The 21,830-nt window shown below is 48.0% G+C and overlaps 3 protein-coding genes across 13 annotated transcripts in view; 1 reads left to right on the forward strand and 2 right to left on the reverse strand.

Annotated features, from left to right (window-relative positions):
• Positions 1-894: 894 nt before the first annotated feature.
• On the reverse strand, positions 895-10,609 carry ARPC4 (actin related protein 2/3 complex subunit 4). Of its 2 annotated transcripts, XM_004018281.5 has the most exons (6): positions 10,573-10,609; positions 7,979-8,097; positions 6,684-6,795; positions 5,291-5,386; positions 4,154-4,324; positions 895-1,830 (listed from the first exon to the last, which is right to left on the reverse strand). In XM_004018281.5, the coding sequence occupies exons 1-6, from the start codon at positions 10,573-10,575 to the stop codon at positions 1,825-1,827; spliced, it is 507 nt and encodes a 168-aa protein (XP_004018330.1). In that variant the 5' UTR covers positions 10,576-10,609; the 3' UTR covers positions 895-1,824. The 2 variants fall into 2 exon arrangements, with proteins under 2 accessions (XP_004018330.1, XP_060258794.1); XM_060402811.1 differs by having other exon boundaries at positions 895-4,324.
• Positions 10,610-10,947: 338 nt separating this feature from the next.
• Positions 10,948-21,383, forward strand: TADA3 (transcriptional adaptor 3). Of its 10 annotated transcripts, XM_027958102.3 has the most exons (12): positions 10,948-11,304; positions 11,424-11,481; positions 12,161-12,393; positions 13,739-13,989; positions 14,116-14,221; positions 15,602-15,743; positions 15,835-15,938; positions 16,473-16,547; positions 17,472-17,581; positions 18,731-18,916; positions 18,993-19,098; positions 20,828-20,941. In XM_027958102.3, the coding sequence occupies exons 3-11, from the start codon at positions 12,187-12,189 to the stop codon at positions 19,084-19,086; spliced, it is 1,275 nt and encodes a 424-aa protein (XP_027813903.1). In that variant the 5' UTR covers positions 10,948-11,304; positions 11,424-11,481; positions 12,161-12,186; the 3' UTR covers positions 19,087-19,098; positions 20,828-20,941. The 10 variants fall into 10 exon arrangements, with proteins under 10 accessions (XP_027813903.1, XP_060258788.1, XP_027813898.1 ...); XM_060402805.1 differs by having other exon boundaries at positions 18,993-21,383; XM_027958097.3 differs by lacking the exon at positions 18,993-19,098 and having other exon boundaries at positions 20,828-21,383.
• Positions 15,975-21,830, reverse strand: part of OGG1 (8-oxoguanine DNA glycosylase) — a 32,677-nt gene continuing 26,821 nt past the window's right edge. The window contains exon 7 of the transcript XR_009597506.1: positions 15,975-19,013. The gene's annotated coding sequence lies outside the window, so the exon portion shown is untranslated. The remainder of the gene's footprint in view (positions 19,014-21,830) is intronic.

Consider the following 21,830-nt stretch of genomic DNA (forward strand, 5'->3'; position numbering starts at 1 on the left):
ATAGGACCCAAATGTAAGTTTTTTACTTCACTTCAAGGTGTCACTAAGAGGGTTTAATCCTGTCCAACAGAATTTTCTGCAATGATGGAAATGTTTTATCTATGACCATGTGATGTGATAGGCATTAGTAGCATGTAAGTGTTGAGCACTGGTGGGACTGAGGCAATAAATTTGAAACTTTTTAACTGTAATAATTTACATAGCCACATGTGGCTAGTGATCAGTATCATAGCATAGGTAGAGGCCGATGTCTTACATCTGAATTGCACCCTCTTGCTCACTAGCTGGGAGATTTGGGGCAAGCTGCTCTATCTCATGATACCTCGGGTTTCTTAGCCATGAAATGGGATTATTTCTGTTACATTCTAGCCCATATGAGCTCACTATGTGAAAAGGGTCAAAGCTCTATACAGGTAGAGAGCAGTTTCAGAAATGGGTGGAACCTGGACTATAATGGGTCTCTCGGGTTAGGGCCCTCCAGCAGGGCTACTCGGAGAAGGCAATGGTACCCCACTCCAGTACTCTTGCCTGGAAAATCCCATGGACAGAGGAGCCTGGTAGGCTTCAGTCCACGGGGTCGCAAAGAGTCGGGCACGACTGAGCGACTTCACTTTCACTTTTCACTTTCATGCATTGGAGAAGGAAATGGCAACCCACTCCAGTATTCTTGCCTGGAGAATCCCAGGGACGGGGGTGCCTGGTGGGCTGCCGTCTATGGGGTCGCCCAGAGTCAGACACAACTGAAGCGACTTAGCAGCAGCAGCAGCAGGGCTACTGTCAGAGGCCAATCACAAGGCTGTCTCTGGTGGGGACCCCCAGGCCCAAGTGCCTGCCACATGGTCTTAAGGAACAGCTCCACCTCCTTTTATCACATATACACACAGAGCACAGACCTCATGCAGCCCCAGAGGGGCAAAAAGAGACTTTAATTAGGGGAGGGAGGATCCACCAGAATAAGAAAAGGTACAGCGAGCGAGGGAGCAGAGGAGCCAGAGCAGGCAGGAGGCCCTGGCAGGGACTCACCTCCAGGCTCTGGAGGACTCACCTCTCCACCTCTAGCACAGGCACTGCACTGACAGACAAGGCGAAACAGCGACCCCTCCCAGTTGGGAGGGCACGAAGCGGCCCGAGGCTGAAGGCTCCCAGCTTCCAGGCCCCAGCTCCTAGGTGTGGCTGGTGGCCACCAGTTCAGCCCTTGTCCCCAACCAGTGCTGGGTGGCCAACTGCAGGCAGGGCTCAGGAAGCTGGTAGAGGGTCCCCACCGCTTCTACTGAGCCTAAGGAGATAGGAGGATGAGGGAGAGGAACACAAGTCTGAAACCCCCCTCCCTCCCCACCTGGGATGGCTCCAGGGAGGAACAGTAGTCGCCTTTTGGCTCCAGGCCCGCCCAGACCCACAGCGACCAATAAGGTACAATCACTGGGACCAGTCACAGCCACTGGAGGTGGAGATTGTTTTTTTTTTTAAAAAAAAAAAAAAAAAGACAAAAAGGTTACAGTCTCCTACAAGCACAGAGTTTTAAGTTTCAAGACATTAAAAAAAAAAATCTGTCCCGGCTCAGGGGACTGAACATCAGAAGCCAGCCTGACCAGGCACATGTGGCCTCGGGGCAGGTCCACTGCTGCTTTGTGGCCCAGCGAGCAAGCACACCACCCCCCTCCCGCATCTAATGCCCACCCTGACCCAGCTCCCCTCCGCTGCTGCTGCCGCCGCTGCTGCCGCCACTGCCGTCGCCGCTGCTGCTCTGGGAAGTTAACTCCAGGACGACTTCACAGAGACACGGGGGATCCTGAGGGGGAAGGCCACGAGATCCAGCCAGGTGGTTTAAAACTGTTAAGAGAACCAAGAGGCGGAGAATGATAGTTATTACTGTATCCTGGCAGGCCTGTTCTGGGGAGGGGGGCTGATCTGTGAGCTGTAGCTATACTCACATTTCTGTGGGGCAGGACTGGGTCTCAGGACACCCTGTGGACATGCGCTAGTTGCTCCCAAATCAGCAGGCACTGGCCGTAAAACTTAGCATTAGACAAGGCAAAAAAATTACGGGCTCTTCCACAGCTCCCCTTGGCTTTGCCATGGAGACAGCCAAAAAGCCTTGTCACAGTACCTTGCTTGCTGAACTGAGGTTGCCTTCTGTAGAAATGGGGGCTCATGTGCAAATGCCTGGGGATTCAGAAAGGGACCCAGGAGCTGGTGCTTTGCGTCAACCTCTGAGGGGTCTGCCAAGCAGGATAGGCCCTGGACATGCTTTGTGCCCTCAAATATCCCCCATAGTGCCCAGACCCGCCCTGGACATTTTACAGACCAGACACTGTGGACTACTGGCCCACTTGCTGAACTCAGCCCAAAGATGAGCACTGTCTGGCTCACAGTGTTTCAAAGATTATGAACTAGTTGCTATGAATATGAATTAGACAACCTTAAAAACACGACACTGCACACTGAGATTCTTTTGATGAAGCCACAGGGCTGGGGCTGTGCAGTGGTGACCCACCTAAGGTAAGGCATGTGATCCCTAGGTCCCCACACAACCCACCTCACTCATGAACATAATGGCCTGAGCCTTCCATGCATCTGACTGTGTCATCCCTGCCAGATGCCATGATACTATCACAGATTTTTGAGTCAGACAAACTAACTGAGTCCTGGCTCCTTCATTTACTTACTGGCTGAGGCACTTGAAATATGTGACAACTTCGAGAGCCTGGCTGATACATCCATGAAATGAAGATAAAGATTCAAAGATTATTTTAGGTGTTAAATGAGATATTGCCAAATACTTGGCTTTTTGGATGTTTCTTTTGGCAGTGCCATGCAGCATGTGCAATCTTGGTTCCCTGATCAGGGCTGGAACCTGTGCCCCTGCATTGGAAGTGCAGGGTCTTAACCAGTGGACCACACGGGAAGTCTTTTTTTTTTTTTTCCCCCTGAGATACTCATATGTGCTTTTTCAGCTGTATTACTATAGAAATGCAATTAGTGTAACAACTAAATGACTACTGAATGAATGAACCAAATACTAAATTGGGACAAAAACTATTTTTCATTTTCTTCAGTTGAATTTAGAGGCCTCCCCGTGCCCTGGCCACATAACCTTTGTGCTATAAAACAGGGAGAGTTTACTATATACCAAGTGATATGCTTTATACACATTTCCTCATTTAATGTTCAACTACACTGAAAAGGTATATATTAATTAACGGTCTCATTTCAGGGTCGAGGAAACTTGAGGCTTAGTCAAGAAGTTCTGTAAGATGCCTGAGGAGGCAGTGGGCCCGGATGCAAAGGTGGTCTGACTCCACCATCTCTGTGACCTGAACAAACGTGCTCCCCTGGGTGCACAGCACAGCTACTCTATACACTGGCTGCCCTCAGTATAATTAAAGCCCAGGGGAAGTGGGTTTAATTTCCATTTTTAGGAGCCTGAGCTCCTTCTGGGCTGGACCTGTATGCACTGGTAGGAGTAAACACTAATTCTACCATCTAGGGATCATAGTCAATTCTGAGTGGAACATGTCAACAAACCAAAGACTGTTTGGAAAAAGAAGAAAAAAAAAAAGGCGGCACGCTGTGAATGTCTAAAAAAGAACTGTGTCATCAGTTCATCAATGTAAACAATCTGTCCTCCTCAGAGGGCGGCAGTGCTTTCTGTCAGGAAGGCACAAACAACTGAAGAGGGATCTGTAGGACTTAAGCCATGAAAATGATGGAAAACAGAGTCAAGAAATCGTGACTTTAAGCCTGAGAAACAGACGCTGAAGGAAACTATTCGACTCTGTTTGAGAAGTGGAATTACACTATGATTAACCGCCCTATATTCCCAGAAAATTCACATGTGGCTTTAACGTGACTCACTCGGGAATGGAACTAGATACACGGAAGGACTCTATATATTCTGAGACGTAGAAGTGAACGACTAAGAGAGGCACTGCCCAGGGCCCTGGAGATGCTCTATAGCTCTCCAAGATGAACCTCAGGCCCTTCCCACACCAAGGCATGGGGCTGACCTGCTGCCCACCAGAGTTCCTAGAGGCCTCAGAAAATATTTACGCACAGTTGGCACCATTTCCCCAACAGATGCTAAGTTCTCAGCACAACCTTTATTTAGGTCTTTCTACTTCTGAAAGGAAACCAAGAAGGCCACTCCACTTACATTTTTTAGGAACTCCTCAGCCACAATGCGTGCACGGGCATTGACAGACAGCTTCATCTCACTAATTTCTTTGTCAATTTCCTCCATGAAGTGGATCACAAAGTCCACCAACTTGTGCTTATACATCTGCTCTGTGTGGAAGTTGGTGATCAGAAAGCTGATGTCATACCCCTAGGGAAGAAAGACAGTGGAGAGGAGAGAGAGAATCAACATCCTGGGGAACTTCACTGGCCAGCCCTCTATGTCACTCAGCCACATGCTTCCAGCTGACCTTCTCCCAAGTGACACACCCTTCAGGCAGCAGCCCATCTGCTCTGGTGGCGGTGTGTATGCTGGTTCCAAGGAACTAACAGGTGGATCAACTGATCCCAATTGAGAATTTTGTCTGGCAGACTCTCTGTGGTATAAACAGTTGTGTTCAGAATGAATCAAGGGAGAGTGAAAGGACTTTAAATCTTGTTATAGAAGAATCTCATCAAACAACAGGAACATTTAGTCCAGAGAGAAATGAAGATGCTGTGGGAGAAGGAGGTATTGAGGTTTTTAACTATGGTTTTTCACTTTTTCAGACTGTGTGTAGAAGAGCAATTTTATTTATTCTTAGTGGCCCTGGAGGTTAGATCTAGGAACAGGAGAGATTTTAGCTCAGGATGAGGGTGAGTTTGGCCAACAACTAATGTGTCTGACAATGGTGTCCGCTGCTCTGCATGGTAGTTGCTTAGTCACTGACCGGCAGGGAGTTGAGCAGGCAGAGAATCTGTAGTGAGAGCTCAAGTACAAAGTCAGGCAACAAGTGACCCCATATCAACTGTGGCCTTGAGAGACTGACTCAATTGGTGGCAAAGTTTAGAATTCTGATTCATCATGCCCTTTCTGCCACTACACTATAGGCTCTGGGAAGGTCAGCAATGCACCTCATCTTTTTTGGCCTTTTCCACAGCTGAGACAGACTCAACCTCCTATAAGCTGATTCCCCTTATTCTTACTCTAGCCGAAATGAAGACCAACTCTCAACTCAGGCTGTGGGTGCCCTACAGCGTGGGGAGCAAGCAATCCCAGTTTTAGAAACAATCCCAGGCCACTGACAGTGGACTCAGTAGTGGAATTCTGGGTATTACCAACACATGGATCACACACCTCCACTGGTTTCCTTCGGAGGATAAAGAAGTTCTCTGCTCGCATCATCATGAAGCGCATGAACTTGTGACACAGAATCTTCTCGATTTCATCAGCCTGGTAAGAACAAAGAAGAAATGTGTTTCCCTAAAGTCATTCCCTAAAGGCCAACAGAAATTTGTAGCCTGGTCTTCGGAGCCCAAATTCCCCTATGCTCGCTGGAGACACTGGGGTTGGGTATTGAAGTCTGAATCACAAATAACTGGTTGCCAGCTAAAAGGAAGGTCCACTACATGAGAGCCCTCCAACTTAATGGGGCATTATCATGATCTTGCCTTTACCCATTCCAGAAAGGTAACTCTGACAAACCCAAATCTTATTTTTTTTTAACTTCAAAACACATTTTGGCTACATCGTGTGGCATGCAGGATCTTAGTTCCCAGACCAGGGATCAAACCCAAGTCCCCTGTAGTAGAAGCCCAGAATCTTAACCACTGAACCACTAGGGAAGTCCTGGCAAGCCCCAATCTTTTATCCAATCCTTCCAGAATCCATATCTAGATTCAAATCTGCCCTTTCCAGTCTCATTTCACTAATGCTACATCTTCCAGTCAGTGATACACACTATGAAGTATATCAGATAACCTTAGATGGTCTCCACTTTAGTAACAATGAACATCAAACAATTCCCAAAGTTTTCCCCTAATGAACTCTCAACATTTCTGATGAAAGAATTTTGTATTACGGGCTGGCAAGACCTTAACAGCCCCCAATATTTATTCATCTCCCCTTTTAACAAAGAGCAGGCACTAGGGATAGAGCTTTCTGGAGGCAAAAGTCTTAACTCTGCTTTATTTTCAATGTGCTTGCATTTTAGTGTTGTCCTCAATTTGGCAAGGCATATTGTTTTTCTTTTTATGGTAAATTTAAGTAAAAAAAAAAAAAGTTAATTGAAAGAAAATATTAAGTAAAGAAGTAGCCAAGTGGTCCATAAACATGGAAGAAACGATGGGGGTAGTGGGAATGTCAGACATTTGTGAAACAATGAAGAAACATGAAACTACACTTCATTTTCTTACCCTAAATCTCACTTTTGGAGTTTATGGCTATCAAACTGATACCATTACTACTTGTTTGTCTGAACTGAACTTATTCTTCACTCATTAGGAAGAGTTTTATGACCTGACACCAAACTGGCCCACAGCCCTGGCTGCTACATTACCTGCTGTCTAATCCAGAGCAAGCCTAGGAGAGAAGGCTGATTTCCCTTTATTCTACTGATCTGGTAGGTTTAGCAAATCATTTCCTGGAAAGAGAACCTGGGTTTCTTTGCACCCTGAATCTGGCATGTTGACCTCTTACATAGGGGATCCCTGGCCTCCCCGGGGAGGCAGGGGATCTGGGGTGAGCTCACCTGTTTCACAGCAATGCTGACCCTGACAGAGTTGATGGAACCTTCAATCAGAACCTTTTCCTTTTCATTCCTGCTGATGGTCACGGGTTGTAGCAGGAGCTCTTTGCTACTCCTGAGAACACAAAATGACAGAGGTACTATAAAAGAACAGAATGGTCAGGGAGGCTCCACGGCAGGTTCTAGAATCACAATCTGGGACCACAGAGTCCAAGGAATGAGACTCACAAGCAGGGGTGCTCCAAGATGGGGGCCAGAGAGCATGTTCTCCAGCAGAAAGAGCACAGGCTCTGGAGTCAGGGTGAAAGGTTCTGAAATTCAGCCTCCTTTGTTACTTCCATTGGGCAAGTTACCCTGTTGGAATTTCAACTTCCTCATTTGGAAACAGATCAACAAGGGTCAAGTGTGTAACAGTGAGCTGGCACATTGTAGGAGCTTTACAAATGACAACTCCTATTTTCATAACTATAGGGAAACCCATATACTGTTTAGGGAATGAGAGCCTGCCTTAGAGATAAGGCCAAGCTAAAATCAAACAGTTTGGCCTCCTTTAATAATCAAAATTATGACCCCTCTCAACTCAGTTCCCATTTTGATGCCTCTGGATCCCTCAGACGGTAGTTAATTGTATTGTTGGTGTCTGTGAGCTATTATCCTTTAAAATGCCTAGTGGAAACCATATACATTAAGTAGCATAACAGGGCACATTTTAACATGATGTCAGCTTTCTTACATTCAAATCGTATCAATTTACTGTGGTAACAATCCTTATCTCAGTTGTATATGTACCAGATTAAACATCAAAGGGGAAAAAGAAAAACTTTTTTACAAAACAAAAATCAGATAAAATAATCCAAAGTATAGAATATTTGTAGTAGGGGATGGGAGTCCAGTTGTTTATTTGTTTTTTGAGGGGAGGGATCCTTGATCTTCAAATTTGAGAAGAGCAGAGATGGCATCTCAGATAATTCAGTTCTCAAGTCTTCTCCTTAAATTGCTAGAGGGTTCACTACCTCCTTGGGAGATATTTCCCAAATGGCCCTATGTTGAAAAGTCACAACTTGTGTCAAGCAAATCTTGGCTCCAGAGTAGCTTCTCCCCTGAGTTTTGTCCTGTCAACCCACTGAGACCCAATTTTCTGAACTTCAAATTGGGAACCATCATTTACCTGGCAGCAAGACAAAAAATGTGAATTGTAGTCGTTCTGACAACTCCAGGATGGAAGTTCACGGCCCTCTCCGATAACAGTCCTCTCTGGGTGCTACATCCATCACCCCCTACCCCCTTTCCTCCCATACCTGACTTCTACTTCCGGCTTGTTGTGTCGTTCCACGACCTGGGAGGAGAAATTCTCCAAGCAGAGGGCAGCCTGCAGTGTGGCCCGCACGGCACTCAGGTAGGGGCGGAGAGTGGCAGTCTGGAGGAAAACCCCAAGGGACAATCAAAATCTGTCTCACAAAATCCACTGATCCCATAGTCCAGCTACACAGGAGCCAGGCAGTACTGAGGTCCTTGGCTCTCAGACACTGCAGTGAACAGAACAGACTAGGCCTTCAAGATGTCTTTCATTTTAAGACTAGAACAGTGGTTCTCAAAAGGGGACTGTTTTGCCTACCAGGGGACATATGGCAATGGCAAGACATTCTTCATTTTCACAACTGAGGTTGGGTAGGAGTTACTGGCATTGAATAGACAGAAGTCAGGGATACTGCTACATAGCTTACAATGTACAACAGAATTATTCAGCCCCAAATAGTGCTGAAGTTGAGAAACTCTGGTCTAGAGGCACACAGGTGAATAACTGTCTTCAATCTGCGCTTTGAGTCAACAAATGTATATATCTATAGTGTGCCAGGGCACACAAGGGGTTGGGAATTCAATGACCAAGACCATTTCTACCCTTAAATAGTTCAACCAGGTCAGGGAGACAGACAGTAACTATGATACAATGCATAAAATGTGAAATAGTTAAGATTTACAAATCATATTTGCAGAAGAAACTGGTTTTGATTTGAAGATGGAAATAGGATTAGGATTTTACAATGATAAAAACAAAAATGATATTCCTGGTAGAGGAAATGGCATCTAGCAACAAAGGACTTTCTTCAATTCCTTGTATTAGCTAAAAGTTCTTTTTCACCCCAGGCCTTCACACATGCCAAACCATCTATCTTGCAGGGTTTTCTCCCCCTTCTTTGCCTAAGTCATCCTTTAGATCTTGGCTTATTCAGAGAAGGCCTCTTCTTTCCTCAGAGGTCATTCTTGACTTCCCTTTTCATAGCACTTATAATTTACAATGATACACCCTTCAAATAACTCCAAGAAAAGTAATTTTCTCCTTTACTAAACTGAAAGCTCCATGGTTAACAGACCGTATCTATTCTACTCAAATTTACATACCCTGCAACTTGCTCAGTCAGGACCTTTCCTATACACCATCTTACTCAGTTTCTGTACAATAAGTGAATGAATGAAAAAATAACAAGATTAGAGTAACAAATAGGGGCATTACAGTAGTAATGAGTACAATGTTGCCAGGAAGCATTTTTTTAGATTCAATGGATGAGGTTGCAGATGGGGTCCAGAGATTCATGAGGAATCTCAAATGCTAGGCTACTGAGTTTAGCTCTTCTGTTAAAAGTGGTAAGGAACTTCTGGGGCTTTCTGAGGAGGAAGTTACACAACTACAACTGCATGGAGACTTTGTGGAGAATGGATTGGAGGAGAGGGAAGTGACAGAGCCAGCAGAGACGGTTATTTAAGTAGGGTAATAAGAGCCTGGCCTGGGGCAATGAGGGACAAGCAAGATTGTATCTGTCAAAGTTCATAGCAAATCTGAAAAAGGTACATTTTGGGTGGTCAACCCTATGACGTCTGCCCTTTCACAAATGGAGTAAGCACCTTCTTGTGTAATACTTCAACAAGTATGATGTTTAAAAAAATCAAGAGGCATCCCCTCAGTTTAACAACAAAAGAATATCCCAGGTTTCTAGCTGAGGTAAGAAAACACAGAGCAAGAATAAGGAATACAAGAGAACAAGCAAATTTAGGGAGAGGTGAGTTTTAATCCAGACGTCTAATTTCAAGGTGTCTTCAAGATATCCAGGTAAACCTTGAAAGAGAGCTAGGAAGGCAGATTTAGGAGTCATCATAAATTATATGGTCATGAAGACCTGTGCATTAAATAGGTATCGACAGGAAGAAGATAAAGAAGGGGAAGGCAGTGACCCAAACTCTCAATTGACGTTAAGAAACACCCACAATGATCAAAAGGGACGACTTCCTGAAAGGCAAAGGTCAGCGGCATCAGAGCTTAACATTCCATATTAAGGCTGATACGGTTGAATTCTGACCAGGAAGGGGTCTGCGTGGAGGCAGCAAAAGAGAGATCCTTCAGTGAGGTAAAAGTAAGAGCTGGTGGCAACATGAGGAGTGGGAAAAGGAAGTATGGAGGCTTCCCTCAGAGAACTGTGGGATCAAGCAAGCGAGAAAGAAAAGAGTTTATTTAGTGAACGTCTACTCTGGGTAGGGAGGTATTCCTACTACATGCCTCAGCGGCCCTACTACGGGCTATAAGGTGTACTACGTGCCTTCGAGGCGCTACCACAAACCGAGGAGGAGCGACTTCCGGCTTCTTTCTTGCCTCAGTATCCCCCACCAGCTTCAAAGGACAGAATAGGAAGCCTCAAAGCCTGCTTCTTACGAAGGCGTCCCCCGCTCGCCCCTTCCTCACCTCAGCCCCTGCCCCGCCCTCTTTCTTCCAGCCTCAGGGTACCCCCGCACCCCCAGCATCCCTCGGCCCAGGGCCTCTCCGCTCCAAAGTCGCATCTCCCCCAGACCCAGAGCCTAGAGGCAGAAGACGGGGGTCCCTGGCCCGAGGCCCGGCTCTCACCATCGCGGGCGCTGGCTGGGCCGGAAAGCGGAAGTGCGGAAGTGGCCCGCCCCGCGACGCCTGCCCTTTCTCCAGAAGCGCAGCCGCAGTCTCCGCCCGGACGTCCGGACTGTACCATCTGTGTTCCGAGCGGGGGAGGGGGAGGCTAAGAACATTTGGTCCCTCGTAAGTTTTCCCGTTAGGACTGTCTTAGTAGCTTTAGGCTTCTGTAGCTTAAAATCACTACTCAAGATTCTCCCGTTCCCCATGGAGCTCTTGCTTGTGACTTTGGCTTTCTCGTCTTTTTTCCGCCGCCTTCCCTCATAGTCATGCAATGGTGCAGCCCGACCTCAGGTTGGCACCATATTAGGGCAAGGCAAGGCGGAGGAGCCTTTCGATCCTTCCGGTTCTGCGCCCCCATCCTATCTTCAGGCCCCTCCTACCTGCAGCCTTTGGGGCTCGGCGAGACTAACTGCCGGGCCGAAAGCCTGGCTGCCGAGCCCCTCCCTCCAGCGCCGGGGTGTTCCCTAGGGTACGCCCGTGGCATACCTTCTGCACCCCACCTGCAAGCGGGCTAGCTCGCTGCCCGCAACCCTCCCCCACCAAAAGACTGGGGTTGGTACTCGCGTCTTCCCGCCCCCTTGTCAACTGCAGGGGGCCCTCACATAGCCAGTTCCGGGGCGGTTGCTCTCACCGACCGGAACTCTCCGCCCCTCCCGCGGCCCCGGGGCCGCTGGAGGCAGCAAGGAGAAGGTAGAGGGGGCGGGGGCCGCGATAGGGTGTCCTTAGAGAACTGGGACCCTGAAGGCGGGACATTGGGGCGATCCATGGGTGGGGCCAGCCATTAACCAGCCCCACTTTTCCTGTGCCAGGCACTGAACTGAGCTCTTGACTGGCATCAACTCTAAATCCTCAGAACATCCCAGGGAGGTAGGTACCATTATTACCCCATTTTACAGATTCAGACTTAAGGGAAAACAGATTCAGGCTTCTTTTGTCCCCATTTTACGCATGGAAAAACCGACTCAGAATCAATTAACATGTTCAGGGCTACATAGACATTGGTCAAGCCTGGGCTTGAATCCAGGTATATCTGGCTGTCCAGAGATCCAGGTATCTCTTTACTATGTGGGGCAAAGAGAAGGGGCAGAGGTGGGGAGGGGTGAGACAAGAAGAGGCTGGGAGGCACGAAGAACATTAGCCTAAGTACCGGATGCTTGGAACTCTGGGCTCAGCAGAACCCAGGAAGAGTGGAAGTGACGGGAAGAGCATCAGAAAGACAAGCATAGTAGTATAGTATATCATGGCAGTTAGTTGAACAAATTCAAAACTACCTGGATTCATGTTGGTAAGCTTGGACCTGCTGCATGCTTACAAAGTCTGTTTCCTCCTCTGTAAGATGAGGATGAGCATGGTCCCTGCTCTTGGGGTTGAGTGAGGAATTCAGTGAGTAGCCAGTAAAATGTCTGCCCCTCACTTGGCACACAGTAGGTGCTGTGAGAATAGTAGCTAAGCCATCACTCTCCCCCGAAGCTGTCGGTGGATGGAAGGAGCCCTTGGACTTTTCTAGTGCCACTTTTACCCCCATCAATGGTCCTTTCCTCTCCAGCTCCACAGGGTCCCCTATCCTGAGCCATGAGTGAGCTGAAGGACTGCCCCTTGCAGTTCCACGACTTCAAGTCAGTGGACCACCTGAAGGTCTGTCCTCGCTACACAGCGGTGTTGGCCCGCTCTGAGGATGACGGCATCGGTATCGAGGAGCTGGACACTCTGCAGCTGGAGCTTGAGACCCTGCTTTCCTCTGCCAGCCGACGCCTGCGGGTGCTTGAGGCTGAAACCCAGGTTATACCCTACAGAGGGGACATCACTACATGGATGTCACTACAGTCCGCTACAGGGATGGACTATGACAAGTTATGGGATGTGTCACTGAGTTAGCCTCAGCTGCTGAGGCCCAGGTTACAGGATCTCAGGGTTTGAAGAGAGAGATCCAAACATTGCTTGTGTAACACATAAAATATGCAAGAATGTGCATGATCCTTCTAAAATGTGAGATTTCTTATTCACTAAGCATCTAGGGACACCCCCCCCCCCCTCCTCACAATGTTCTGAGTCTGTAGAGTTAATTAGGACAATTCCAGCCTTTGGGGAGTGTGCTAACTAAAGGAAAGGGAGGTCAGACACGTATCAGGTGAATTGCTGTTCTGGTTAGGAGTACTGGGGGAACTGGAATGGGAGGCCTGGATTTGAATCCTGCAGTTTCTGAGTTGTGTGACGTTGCAAAACTTAACTGCCTGCTTCTGCAGATCAGTCCTCCATCTGAAAAGTGGGCTAGATAATAGGACCTACCCTCAGCTTTTGTGAGGATTAAGAGATTTTTTGCAAAGGCTCAGCCCAACGTCTGACACTTAAGAAAGCATATCAAATGTTATTTATTGGTCTGACTCTCATTATTTCTATTTATGGCATAAACATCCTCTGAGCCCTGTGTGCCAGGTGCTCTGCCAGAACTTGGGGACCAGAGATGGCTGAGATGAACTTCCTGGTCCCCAATAGCTTATAATCCTGTTGAAGAGACTAGGTACTCCGTTTATTCTAGTTATGACCAGATGACATGATTGGGCCTAGGGGTGCAAGGTACCAGAGACTCCTATAGAAAGAAGATGCCATTTTAACTGAACCTCATAAGATGAATAAAATTAACTTGTGGTCCCTGGGAACCCATGGAAGCTTTTCGAGTGGGGCTGTAGCACACAGCATCTAAGAAGCTAGATAGCTGATACAGAAAAGGCTTCCTAGTCATGGTGACATTTGAAGTGAAGGTTTGCTGGGAGGCATGCGTGCCTTCAATAGAAAGTTATCGCCAGCATATTTTCCTCGGGCTATCATGCACTGCGTTGTCATCTACCTGTTTGACCTGCTAAACACTGTGTGACCAGGTTGGGCGCTGCAGAGGTGAATCAATACAGACAAGTGAATGGAATGATGACAAGTATATGAAAAAGTCTTGTGAGATGGGCACAGAAAAGGAGCTGATTTTTGCAGTATGAGTAGAAGTTTGGTAGATAAAAAGAGGAAGGGGAGAGACTTAGAGCCTTCTTGAGTTCCAGATCCTAATTTTTCATGGGGAGATGGAGTTGTCCTGTGTCTTCCCTTCTCATCCTCAGTGACAGTCTTTGAATTTCAGATCCTCACTGACTGGCAGGATAAGAAAGGTGACCGACGATTCCTGAAGCTGGGTCGAGACCATGAGCTTGGAGCTCCCCCCAAACATGGGAAGCCCAAGAAGCAGAAACTGGAAGGGAAGGCGGGCCATGGGCCTGGCCCTGGCCCTGGGCGACCCAAATCCAAAAACCTTCAGCCCAAGATCCAGGAATATGAATTCACTGACGACCCAATTGATGTGCCACGTATCCCCAAGAATGACGCCCCCAACAGGTTCTGGGCCCGGGAACATAGATGGGCCTTGGGATTTGGGCACTGGAGGCTGTGGAGAGGCCTGGGGCTGAGGCTGGTGGGGCAGGGGGCAGGGGGCACCCCCTCAGGCTCTGCTTCTCCCTGCAGATTCTGGGCTTCGGTGGAGCCATACTGTGCTGATATCACCAGTGAGGAAGTGCGCACACTAGAGGAGCTACTGAAACCCCCAGAAGATGAGGCTGAACATTACAAGGTGAAGACCCCAGGCATGATGAGACAAGATGGAAACATCTTGGACATGATGGAGAACAAGAGGGCTCAGAGATGCCTCACAATTAACAGAGCTATATATCATCTTCCTTTTTCTCTCTCCCCAGCCTCCTGACAGTTCCATTAACTCACTTAGACGCCCAGGTTCTAGCTTTCAGCTTCCTCCCTTCTACCCTGCCACATCCTAAGGCATCTTCTTCAGTGCAGTCCTCCCTTTGTCTCTGTCATCCCCTTTGCTTTGGCTCAAAAATTCATCAGCTTTTCCCTTTACAGCCTCTTAACACTTGCTTGCCTCTAGAGGGATTCTCTTCTCTGCTTTTTTAATTGGATGCACCAGGTAGCATGTGGGATCTTAGTTCCCTGACCAGGGATCAATCCTGCACCCCTTGCAGTAGAAGTGAGCAGTCTTCACCACTGAACCGCCATGGAAGTTCCTCTCTCTCTTTTTTTTGTAATGTATAGAAGTTTTTTTATTTTTAGTTTTTATGATGAAAATAAAAGAGGTTCCGTTAAAGAAAATGTACAAAATACAGAAAAATGTTGGAGGGGAATTCTCCCATAGGTTCGCTATCATGATCAGAGGTGCTTATAACAGCCTTGTGTGGCTCCCATTGCCCACAGACTCAGGTCCAAGCTTCAGTCCTTGGTAGCACAGTGTCCTTGGCCACACCACCTCTTTACTGCTATTATTTGCCAGCCCCACCAAGCACCTTACCCTCACTCCAAGCTCACACAAGGTCCTTTCTGGTCTCTGGGCCTCTGTACATGCCAATCTCCCCTTGGCAAACTAACACCCTTCGAGTCCCTTACTGCACGTTACCTGCACCAAAATGGTTTTGCAGGTTTTCCAGCAGAAGGTTGGTCTGTCTGTTGCACTGCCACAACACCTTAACCTACTCTGTCACTCCACTTGTCTGAGTTTTTAAAAAACTTATTTGAAAAGGTAATCTATATGGGCAGTCACAAGTTCAAGCAGTGCATAAGCTATTTCTCTCATTTCTGACCTGAAGGCCTGTAGTTCTTTCGAGAGATAATAGCTCTCAACTGATATTGTCTGTGTACACACACCATTCTGCACGTTACATCATGGAAATTTTCCTGTATTGCCTTCTGTGTGTTTTAGTTGTTTATGTACCTGGCTTCTCTACTAAACTGTGAGTGTAGAGATTTTTCTCTCCTGTATCTCTTCTCACCTGAGCCTCAGGCCTCAACCCTGGACTAGATACTTGGGAGACATAAATGAAGGAAGGAGGGTGAGCGAAGAGCCTGTTGGCACTTCCAAGTGCACAAAGAGACCCTGCCACACCCCAGGCATTGCTGGCTGTATTTATCTCTTTGGGGCTGGGTGGGATGTCTCCCACAGATCCCGCCCCTAGGGAAGCACTACTCCCAGCGCTGGGCACAGGAGGACCTGCTGGAGGAGCAGAAGGACGGGGCCCGGGCAGCAGCTGTGGCTGACAAGAAGAAAGGCCTCTTGGGGCCCCTGACCGAACTGGACACTAAAGGTAAGTCCCTCACCTCCCTGCCCACCCCAGGCTAGGACTTGAGTTCCCAGAACTTCAGCCCACGAGTCTACCATGTGTCTGCCCAATTCAGATGTGGATGCCCTGCTGAAGAAGTCTGAGGCCCAGCATGAGCAGCCAGAAGACGGGTGTCCCTTTGGTGCCCTGACACAGCGTCTGCTGCAGGCCTTGGTGGAGGTGAGTACCCCCAATGCAAAACAGAAACCACTATCATTCTGTTTCAATGTTTGTTTATTGAAGTATATATTTAGAAAGGTACATAGGTCATAAATGTACAGCTTGATCGATTTTCACAAATGAGCAGCCTTGTACAACTAGTCCCAAGATCACAAAATAAAACATCATCAGTATCCTTGAAGGCCCTCTCATGCCCCTCCCAGTGTTTAACCTCCCCCACCTCCAGGGTAGCCACTATTCCACAGTTACTTTTGTGGAGCATTAGTGAAAGGCCCTGTGCAAAGGGCTTTCTACACATCCTCTTGTTAAAGGCAGATAGTGGTTAACCCCACATTACACCAAACAAGGTTGAGGCTCAAAAAAGGGAACTGTTTGCTTGACATCACACAGCTAACAAGCGGAAGCAGGCTTCAAACACCAGGTTCAGGTGCCCTTTCTTTATGCCCACTGGCTATCCCAAGCCATGTTTCTTCACCTATGAGCCTCAGTTTTCCCTCTGGCTCAAACACAATAGCCTCTTTCTCTCCCATGTAGCATTCTGGGCACATGTTCCAGATCAGTGGAGGCTGGGGGAGATCTCTGTTCCACACCATCAGACAGGGACCCCAGGTTTGCTGGCTTTTTAATTGTTTAAAAAAATGTATATATGTATTTTTGGCTGTGCTGGGTCTTCGTTACTGCTTAGGTTTTTCTCTAGTTGTGGCGATCAGGGGCTACTCTCTAGTTGGGGTGCTTGGGCTTGTAATTGCAGTGGCTTCTTTTGTTGTGGAGCAGGGGCTCTGGGGCGCACAGGCTCAGTAGTTGCAGCTCCCGGGCTCTAGAGCATAGGCTCAGTAGTTGTGGTGCCCAGGCTTAGTTGCTCTGCGGCATGTGGGATCTTCCTGGTTCAGGAATCAAACCTGTGTCTCCTGCATTCCACTGAGCCACCAGGGAAGCCCACTTTGCTGTTGTAAACATGCGCTCTGCACAGGATCACTCCAAATGTGACTGGCACTCCAGCCCACAGAAAAAGAGCAAGGAGGAGTGTGTGAAGATCCCGCTGGCTATGGCTCTTATCTCTTCTAATCACTTTCCATTGGAGAGTATTTGTCACATGACCACCCCGACTACAGGGGAGGCTGGGAAGTGGGGTTCATCTGGGCAGCCATTAGCCCAGCTCCTGTGGAGGAAAGGCGAGAATGGCTTTCGGACAGCCAGCAACCTCTGCTATGGTACAGCCCCTGTGCTCAGTACCGTGTGCCTAGCACAGCCCCTGGTGCACTGCAAATGCTTAACGAGCCCTAGTTCTTCTCATTACTGCTATTGAATGTTACCATCACTCTTCTGTGCTCCCTTTTGTATCAGTACAAAAACAAGAATTTATAAAATGATCAAAGCTTTTTGGAGCCAGTTTGGGAAAACTTCCCAGAGTGGGTGGAATGCGAAGAAGAAAAGATTTCTGGTATGTGAAGACTGTCCATGTAGGTCAGAGGGAAGCAGGAAATGGTAATACTACATCTCTTTCTTCCTCTGACCATCTCTGTGCTCTTCTAGGAAAATATTATTTCCCCCATGGAGGACTCTCCTATTCCAGACATGTCTGGAAAAGAATCGGGGGCGGATGGGGCAAGCACCTCTCCCCGCAATCAGAACAAGCCCTTCAGGTGAGTGACATCGTGTCCACACTCCACAGTCTGGCCTCTGCTTCTGCTGACTTCTGTCAATCCCAACGTGGGGTAGTCTTTATATTCATAGAGAGACCGAGGACATTTTGATAAAGCCCAATAGAAGTCAGATGTGCGTGCTGGCCCAGCACTTCCACGTACACAGACTTAGTTCAGGGTTTTCATTATGGCCCTGTTCTCACTGTAAACCTAAATATCCAACTGGAGGGGACTGGCCAGCTAACTCATTGTAACTCCATATGATGAAATAACTTGTAATTATCAATCATATTAGAGAAATATAATTAATTGATATGAAAAGATGGGATCAGTAGAGTGATAAGTGGAAAACATCAGTTGTAGCACAATATGAACAATATGACCCTATTTTTACTTAAGATATATTTAAATGTGTGCACATAGCGGGTAAGAAGTTAAAATAATACATAATAAAAGTGGGAAGAGAGACTTCCTGGGTTGTCCAGTGGTTAAGACTCCACACTACCAGTGCAGGGGGTGCGAGTTCAATCCCTGGTCAGAGAACTAAGATCTCACAGGGCCATGAGGTGTAGCCAAAAGATTAAAAAAAAAAGTGAGACTAATATGTAACACAATCTAGAATACGTATAGTGTTTATATAATGTGTGTGTTAGTCACTCAGTCGTGCCCGACTCTTTGCAACCCCATGGACTGCAATCCACCAGGTTCCTCTGTCCATGAGATTTTCCAGGCAAGGATACTGGAGTGGGTTGCCATTTCCTTCTCCAGGGGATCTTCCCAACCCAGGGATCGAACCCAGGTCTCCTGCACTGCAGGCAAATTCTTTACCGACTGAGCTACAAGGGAAGCCTTAACATAAAATACATATTTTTATGTATATACCACTGGAAAGAAAATGGTAAGTAATAATAACAGATAACATAATAATTCTCTCTAGGTTGTTAGCATTATAGGTTTTCCTGTATTTTATATTACATAATATATTGATATCTGTTGCTTGTGTCTGAAACAAGATGTGTCTGTCTCTGTATTTTGATATGTAGAGACAGAGAGGGTGTCCCAAAGAGAAGGGAAGGTGTTTGCTAGCTTGGGTGCCTCAGAGGGGCCCCCATGGGCTGGCCTTGAGCTGAGCACTGCCCTCCCCTGCAGTGTGCCGCATACCAAGTCCCTGGAGAGCCGCATTAAGGAGGAGCTGATCGCCCAGGGCCTGCTGGAGTCTGAGGACCGCCCTGCAGAGGACTCAGAGGACGAGGTTCTGGCGGAGCTGCGCAAGCGGCAGGCTGAGCTGAAGGCGCTCAGTGCCCACAACCGCACCAAGAAGCACGACCTGCTGAGGTGAGTGTGGACGGGAGGCCTCGGCCACAATGGTCCCCTTCTGGGAGCTTGACGACAGGCTTTCCAAACCTGGCAGGGCCTCTGAAGACCTGAGGAGCTTTGAAAAAAGAAGTCATTGCTGGGCACCACCCCACTGGTTATATCTCAAACAGTCTAATTCCACTGACTAGAGCTGAGCATCTGTGAGTTATTTATTTACCTCAAACTGTGGTAAAAACAAATAACACAAAATTTTACCCTCTAAACCATTTTTAAGTGTACAGTTTAGTAGTGTTAATTATACTCACATTGTTGTGTGGCTTATTTTTTAATTCTCTCCATGCTGATTTTCTTTTTCTCCCAAAGTGTGCTTTTTAAAAAAATTCTTGATCTTTGTTTTTGGTGCCAAAACTCAGGATTGAACCAGGGACCTTTTGTTTCGCCCAAGTTTTATAGTGAAAATTTCATACATGCAGAAAATCTGACGGACTAGCACAGTAAACACCAATATACTCTCTACCTCAGATTAGCAACTGTTAACATTTAGTTGGGCATCTGTGATTATCAGCCTCTCACCAGGAGTTGGCCAGTGTTGAAGTGCAACGTCACTCATTGTGTATTCATTCCCATACATCTTGCCCTGCATCGGTCACAAGGATGCAGGTGGTAACCAGAGGGAGATCACGGGAGGCACTGCCATTTTATTGGGGAGATAGACAAATAGCCCAACTAAGTCTCCTTGCTTCTGGTGGGTGCTGTGTCTTCACCTCACAGAGCCCCAGCAGAGCAAGGCACGCTCATCCATTTGGCCAGGTTGCCTATCTCTTAGACCTGGTCCTGTGGGTTAGGAGGAGAGGCAGGGCAAAGGGCTTACGGTCATTGCATGAGTGGTTGGCAAAGACACTCACCAGTAGGAACGAAAGTTGCTGACGAGCTGCTGCGGTATTTGAGGATGCAGGTGTACTGAGTGTCTACCATGTACCATGGGTTTTATGTCTGCCCTCTTACTTAATCTCCACTACAGCCCAGAGAGTAGCTGGTAGTTTTCCCTGTGCACCAAATGAGGAAATAAAGGCCCAGCGAAATGAGTGCTCTGCCGAAGGCCACACAGCCAGCAAACAGCCAAGCTGTGACTCAAGCCCAAGGCTGAGTCCAAAGCCTCATTCTAGTTCCCTCTCAAGGGCAAGAAGAGGAAAATACAGATGAAAGAGTACAGAGGAAGGGAGGGCAAGGGCAGAGGGGGGGAGAGAGAGAAGTACGGCTGTGCAGATGTGGAAGTCAGGGGCAGTGAAGGAACTAGCTTGGCTGTCAGAAGGCCCGCATGTACCCCTCAGTCCTGCATGGACAGGCTGCAAGGCATCTCCTGCCCCAAGCAGCAGCTTCCCCTTCTGAAAAATCAACAGGTTAGACTATGGATCTCTTTAGTGACCTTCCAGCTCCACCATCAATTGAGTTGATAGGTCAGGTTCCGTTCAGAGGCATTAGTTGGGCGTCTCACTCGCCTCCTGTAGACTCAGGCTGCCTGGACCCTTAGGTGGCTCTGGAATTTGGATGCTGAAGCAAGCAGGTCTTCTGCTGGCACCAGGGCACCTTTTAAAGATAGTGGGAGCCAGCCTGCCTCGATTCAGATCTCCTGTTCACTAGTTGCGGGATCCTGGGGCATTTCTTAGCCTCCTTGAGCCTCAGTTCCCTCACTGGTAACAAGAATAATAGTAGTACCTACCTCACAAGGTTGTTATGAGGATTAATTGAACTACTGTTTTTGAAGAGGCAGTACTTGGCACAGGGCACACCTAAGTGTGGCTCAGTAACTTTGCTTTTTGGTATGGAAAGGCCCACGGTCCCTGGGTAGCAGACGGGCTCAGTCTGGAAGAGCGAGGAGCCCCTGCAATCGTGGGCTTCCCACAGCATCTGGTTGGCTGGTCCCCATAGGCTGGCGAAGGAGGAGGTGAGCCGGCAGGAGCTGAGGCAGCGGGTCCGCATGGCAGACAATGAGGTCATGGATGCCTTCCGCAAGATCATGGCTGCCCGGCAGAAGAAACGGACCCCCACCAAGAAGGAGAAAGACCAGGCCTGGAAGACTCTGAAGGAGCGCGAGAGCATCCTGAAGCTGCTGGATGGGTAGCTCTCACCCCTGCTCAGGCCGCCTTCCCCTGGCCTGGGACGGAAGGCCCGCTTCCTTCGGGCTTCCAGAAGTTTGGCCTGTGGCTGCCTAGCTAGTGTCAAATGGCAGCAGTCTCTAGAGGCTGGGCCCTTCGCTGACATGTTCTGGCGAAACTCTGTACAGCCAGGACATGAGAGGCCCTGCTGGGCTGGCCTGGGACCCAGACTCTGCTTGGTCCCCCAGATGAGGGGGGGGCTTCATTTTTGGGTCATCCTCACCCCCTACCCTCCCTACCCCTTTCACCCTCAAGGACTTCTCCCTTGTGGTTTTGTAAAGTGCAGACTTAAGAATAAAGTGACTGAAACATGGTTTTTTTAAAAAGTATCCAGAATCTCTGCATGTCTGTTACTGTGGGGTAGAAAGGAACTGGTGTGAGTGGCAGAGTTGACTAGGGCATGCTCAATGGCTGTCAGCCTGTGGCCACTCACCCAGGTCATTCATTCAGGGAGAACTTTCTGAAGATATCTGTGGCCACAGGTAACAACATCTCAGCTCAAGGTGGTTTGACAATAAGGACATTGTGTTAGCTAGGGGTCTGGTGTTCCGGGGGCAGGGTGGCATCCACCAGGGTTGACCAAAGGGCCAGGGATCTCCACTCTCCCATGGTGTCAGCTTTTGCCTGAAGTAGGTTCCCTTCCTGCTGTGCAGTGGCAGCCAGTAGCAGCTGATGGAGGCCAAATGCTTCCTTATTTCTGTCCAGCACAAGAGGGCAGGAAGGCACCAGCTGGCTTCCACAGCCCACCCCAAAGAAGAAGAAGCCTTTCTCAGACA

This window comes from Ovis aries, chromosome 19 (assembly GCF_016772045.2).
Source record: "Ovis aries strain OAR_USU_Benz2616 breed Rambouillet chromosome 19, ARS-UI_Ramb_v3.0, whole genome shotgun sequence".
Lineage (NCBI taxonomy): Eukaryota > Metazoa > Chordata > Mammalia > Artiodactyla > Bovidae > Ovis > Ovis aries.

Bases quoted from the DNA above. Each gene is read 5' to 3' on its own strand.
- TADA3 (XM_027958097.3), top strand. From the start codon at position 12,187: ATGAGTGAGCTGAAGGACTGCCCCTTGCAGTTCCACGACTTCAAGTCA. The intron at 13,990-14,115 runs GTTCTGGGCCCG...TTCTCCCTGCAG, and splicing joins AAGAATGACGCCCCCAACAG to ATTCTGGGCTTCGGTGGAGC. The intron at 15,939-16,472 runs GTGAGTACCCCC...TCTCCCATGTAG, and splicing joins TGCTGCAGGCCTTGGTGGAG to CATTCTGGGCACATGTTCCA.
- ARPC4 (XM_060402811.1), bottom strand. The intron at 6,796-7,978 runs GTATGGGAGGAA...TTGTGTTCTCAG, and splicing joins AAGCCGGAAGTAGAAGTCAG to GAGTAGCAAAGAGCTCCTGC. The intron at 4,325-5,290 runs GTGTGTGATCCA...TTTCTTCCCTAG, and splicing joins TCCGAAGGAAACCAGTGGAG to GGGTATGACATCAGCTTTCT.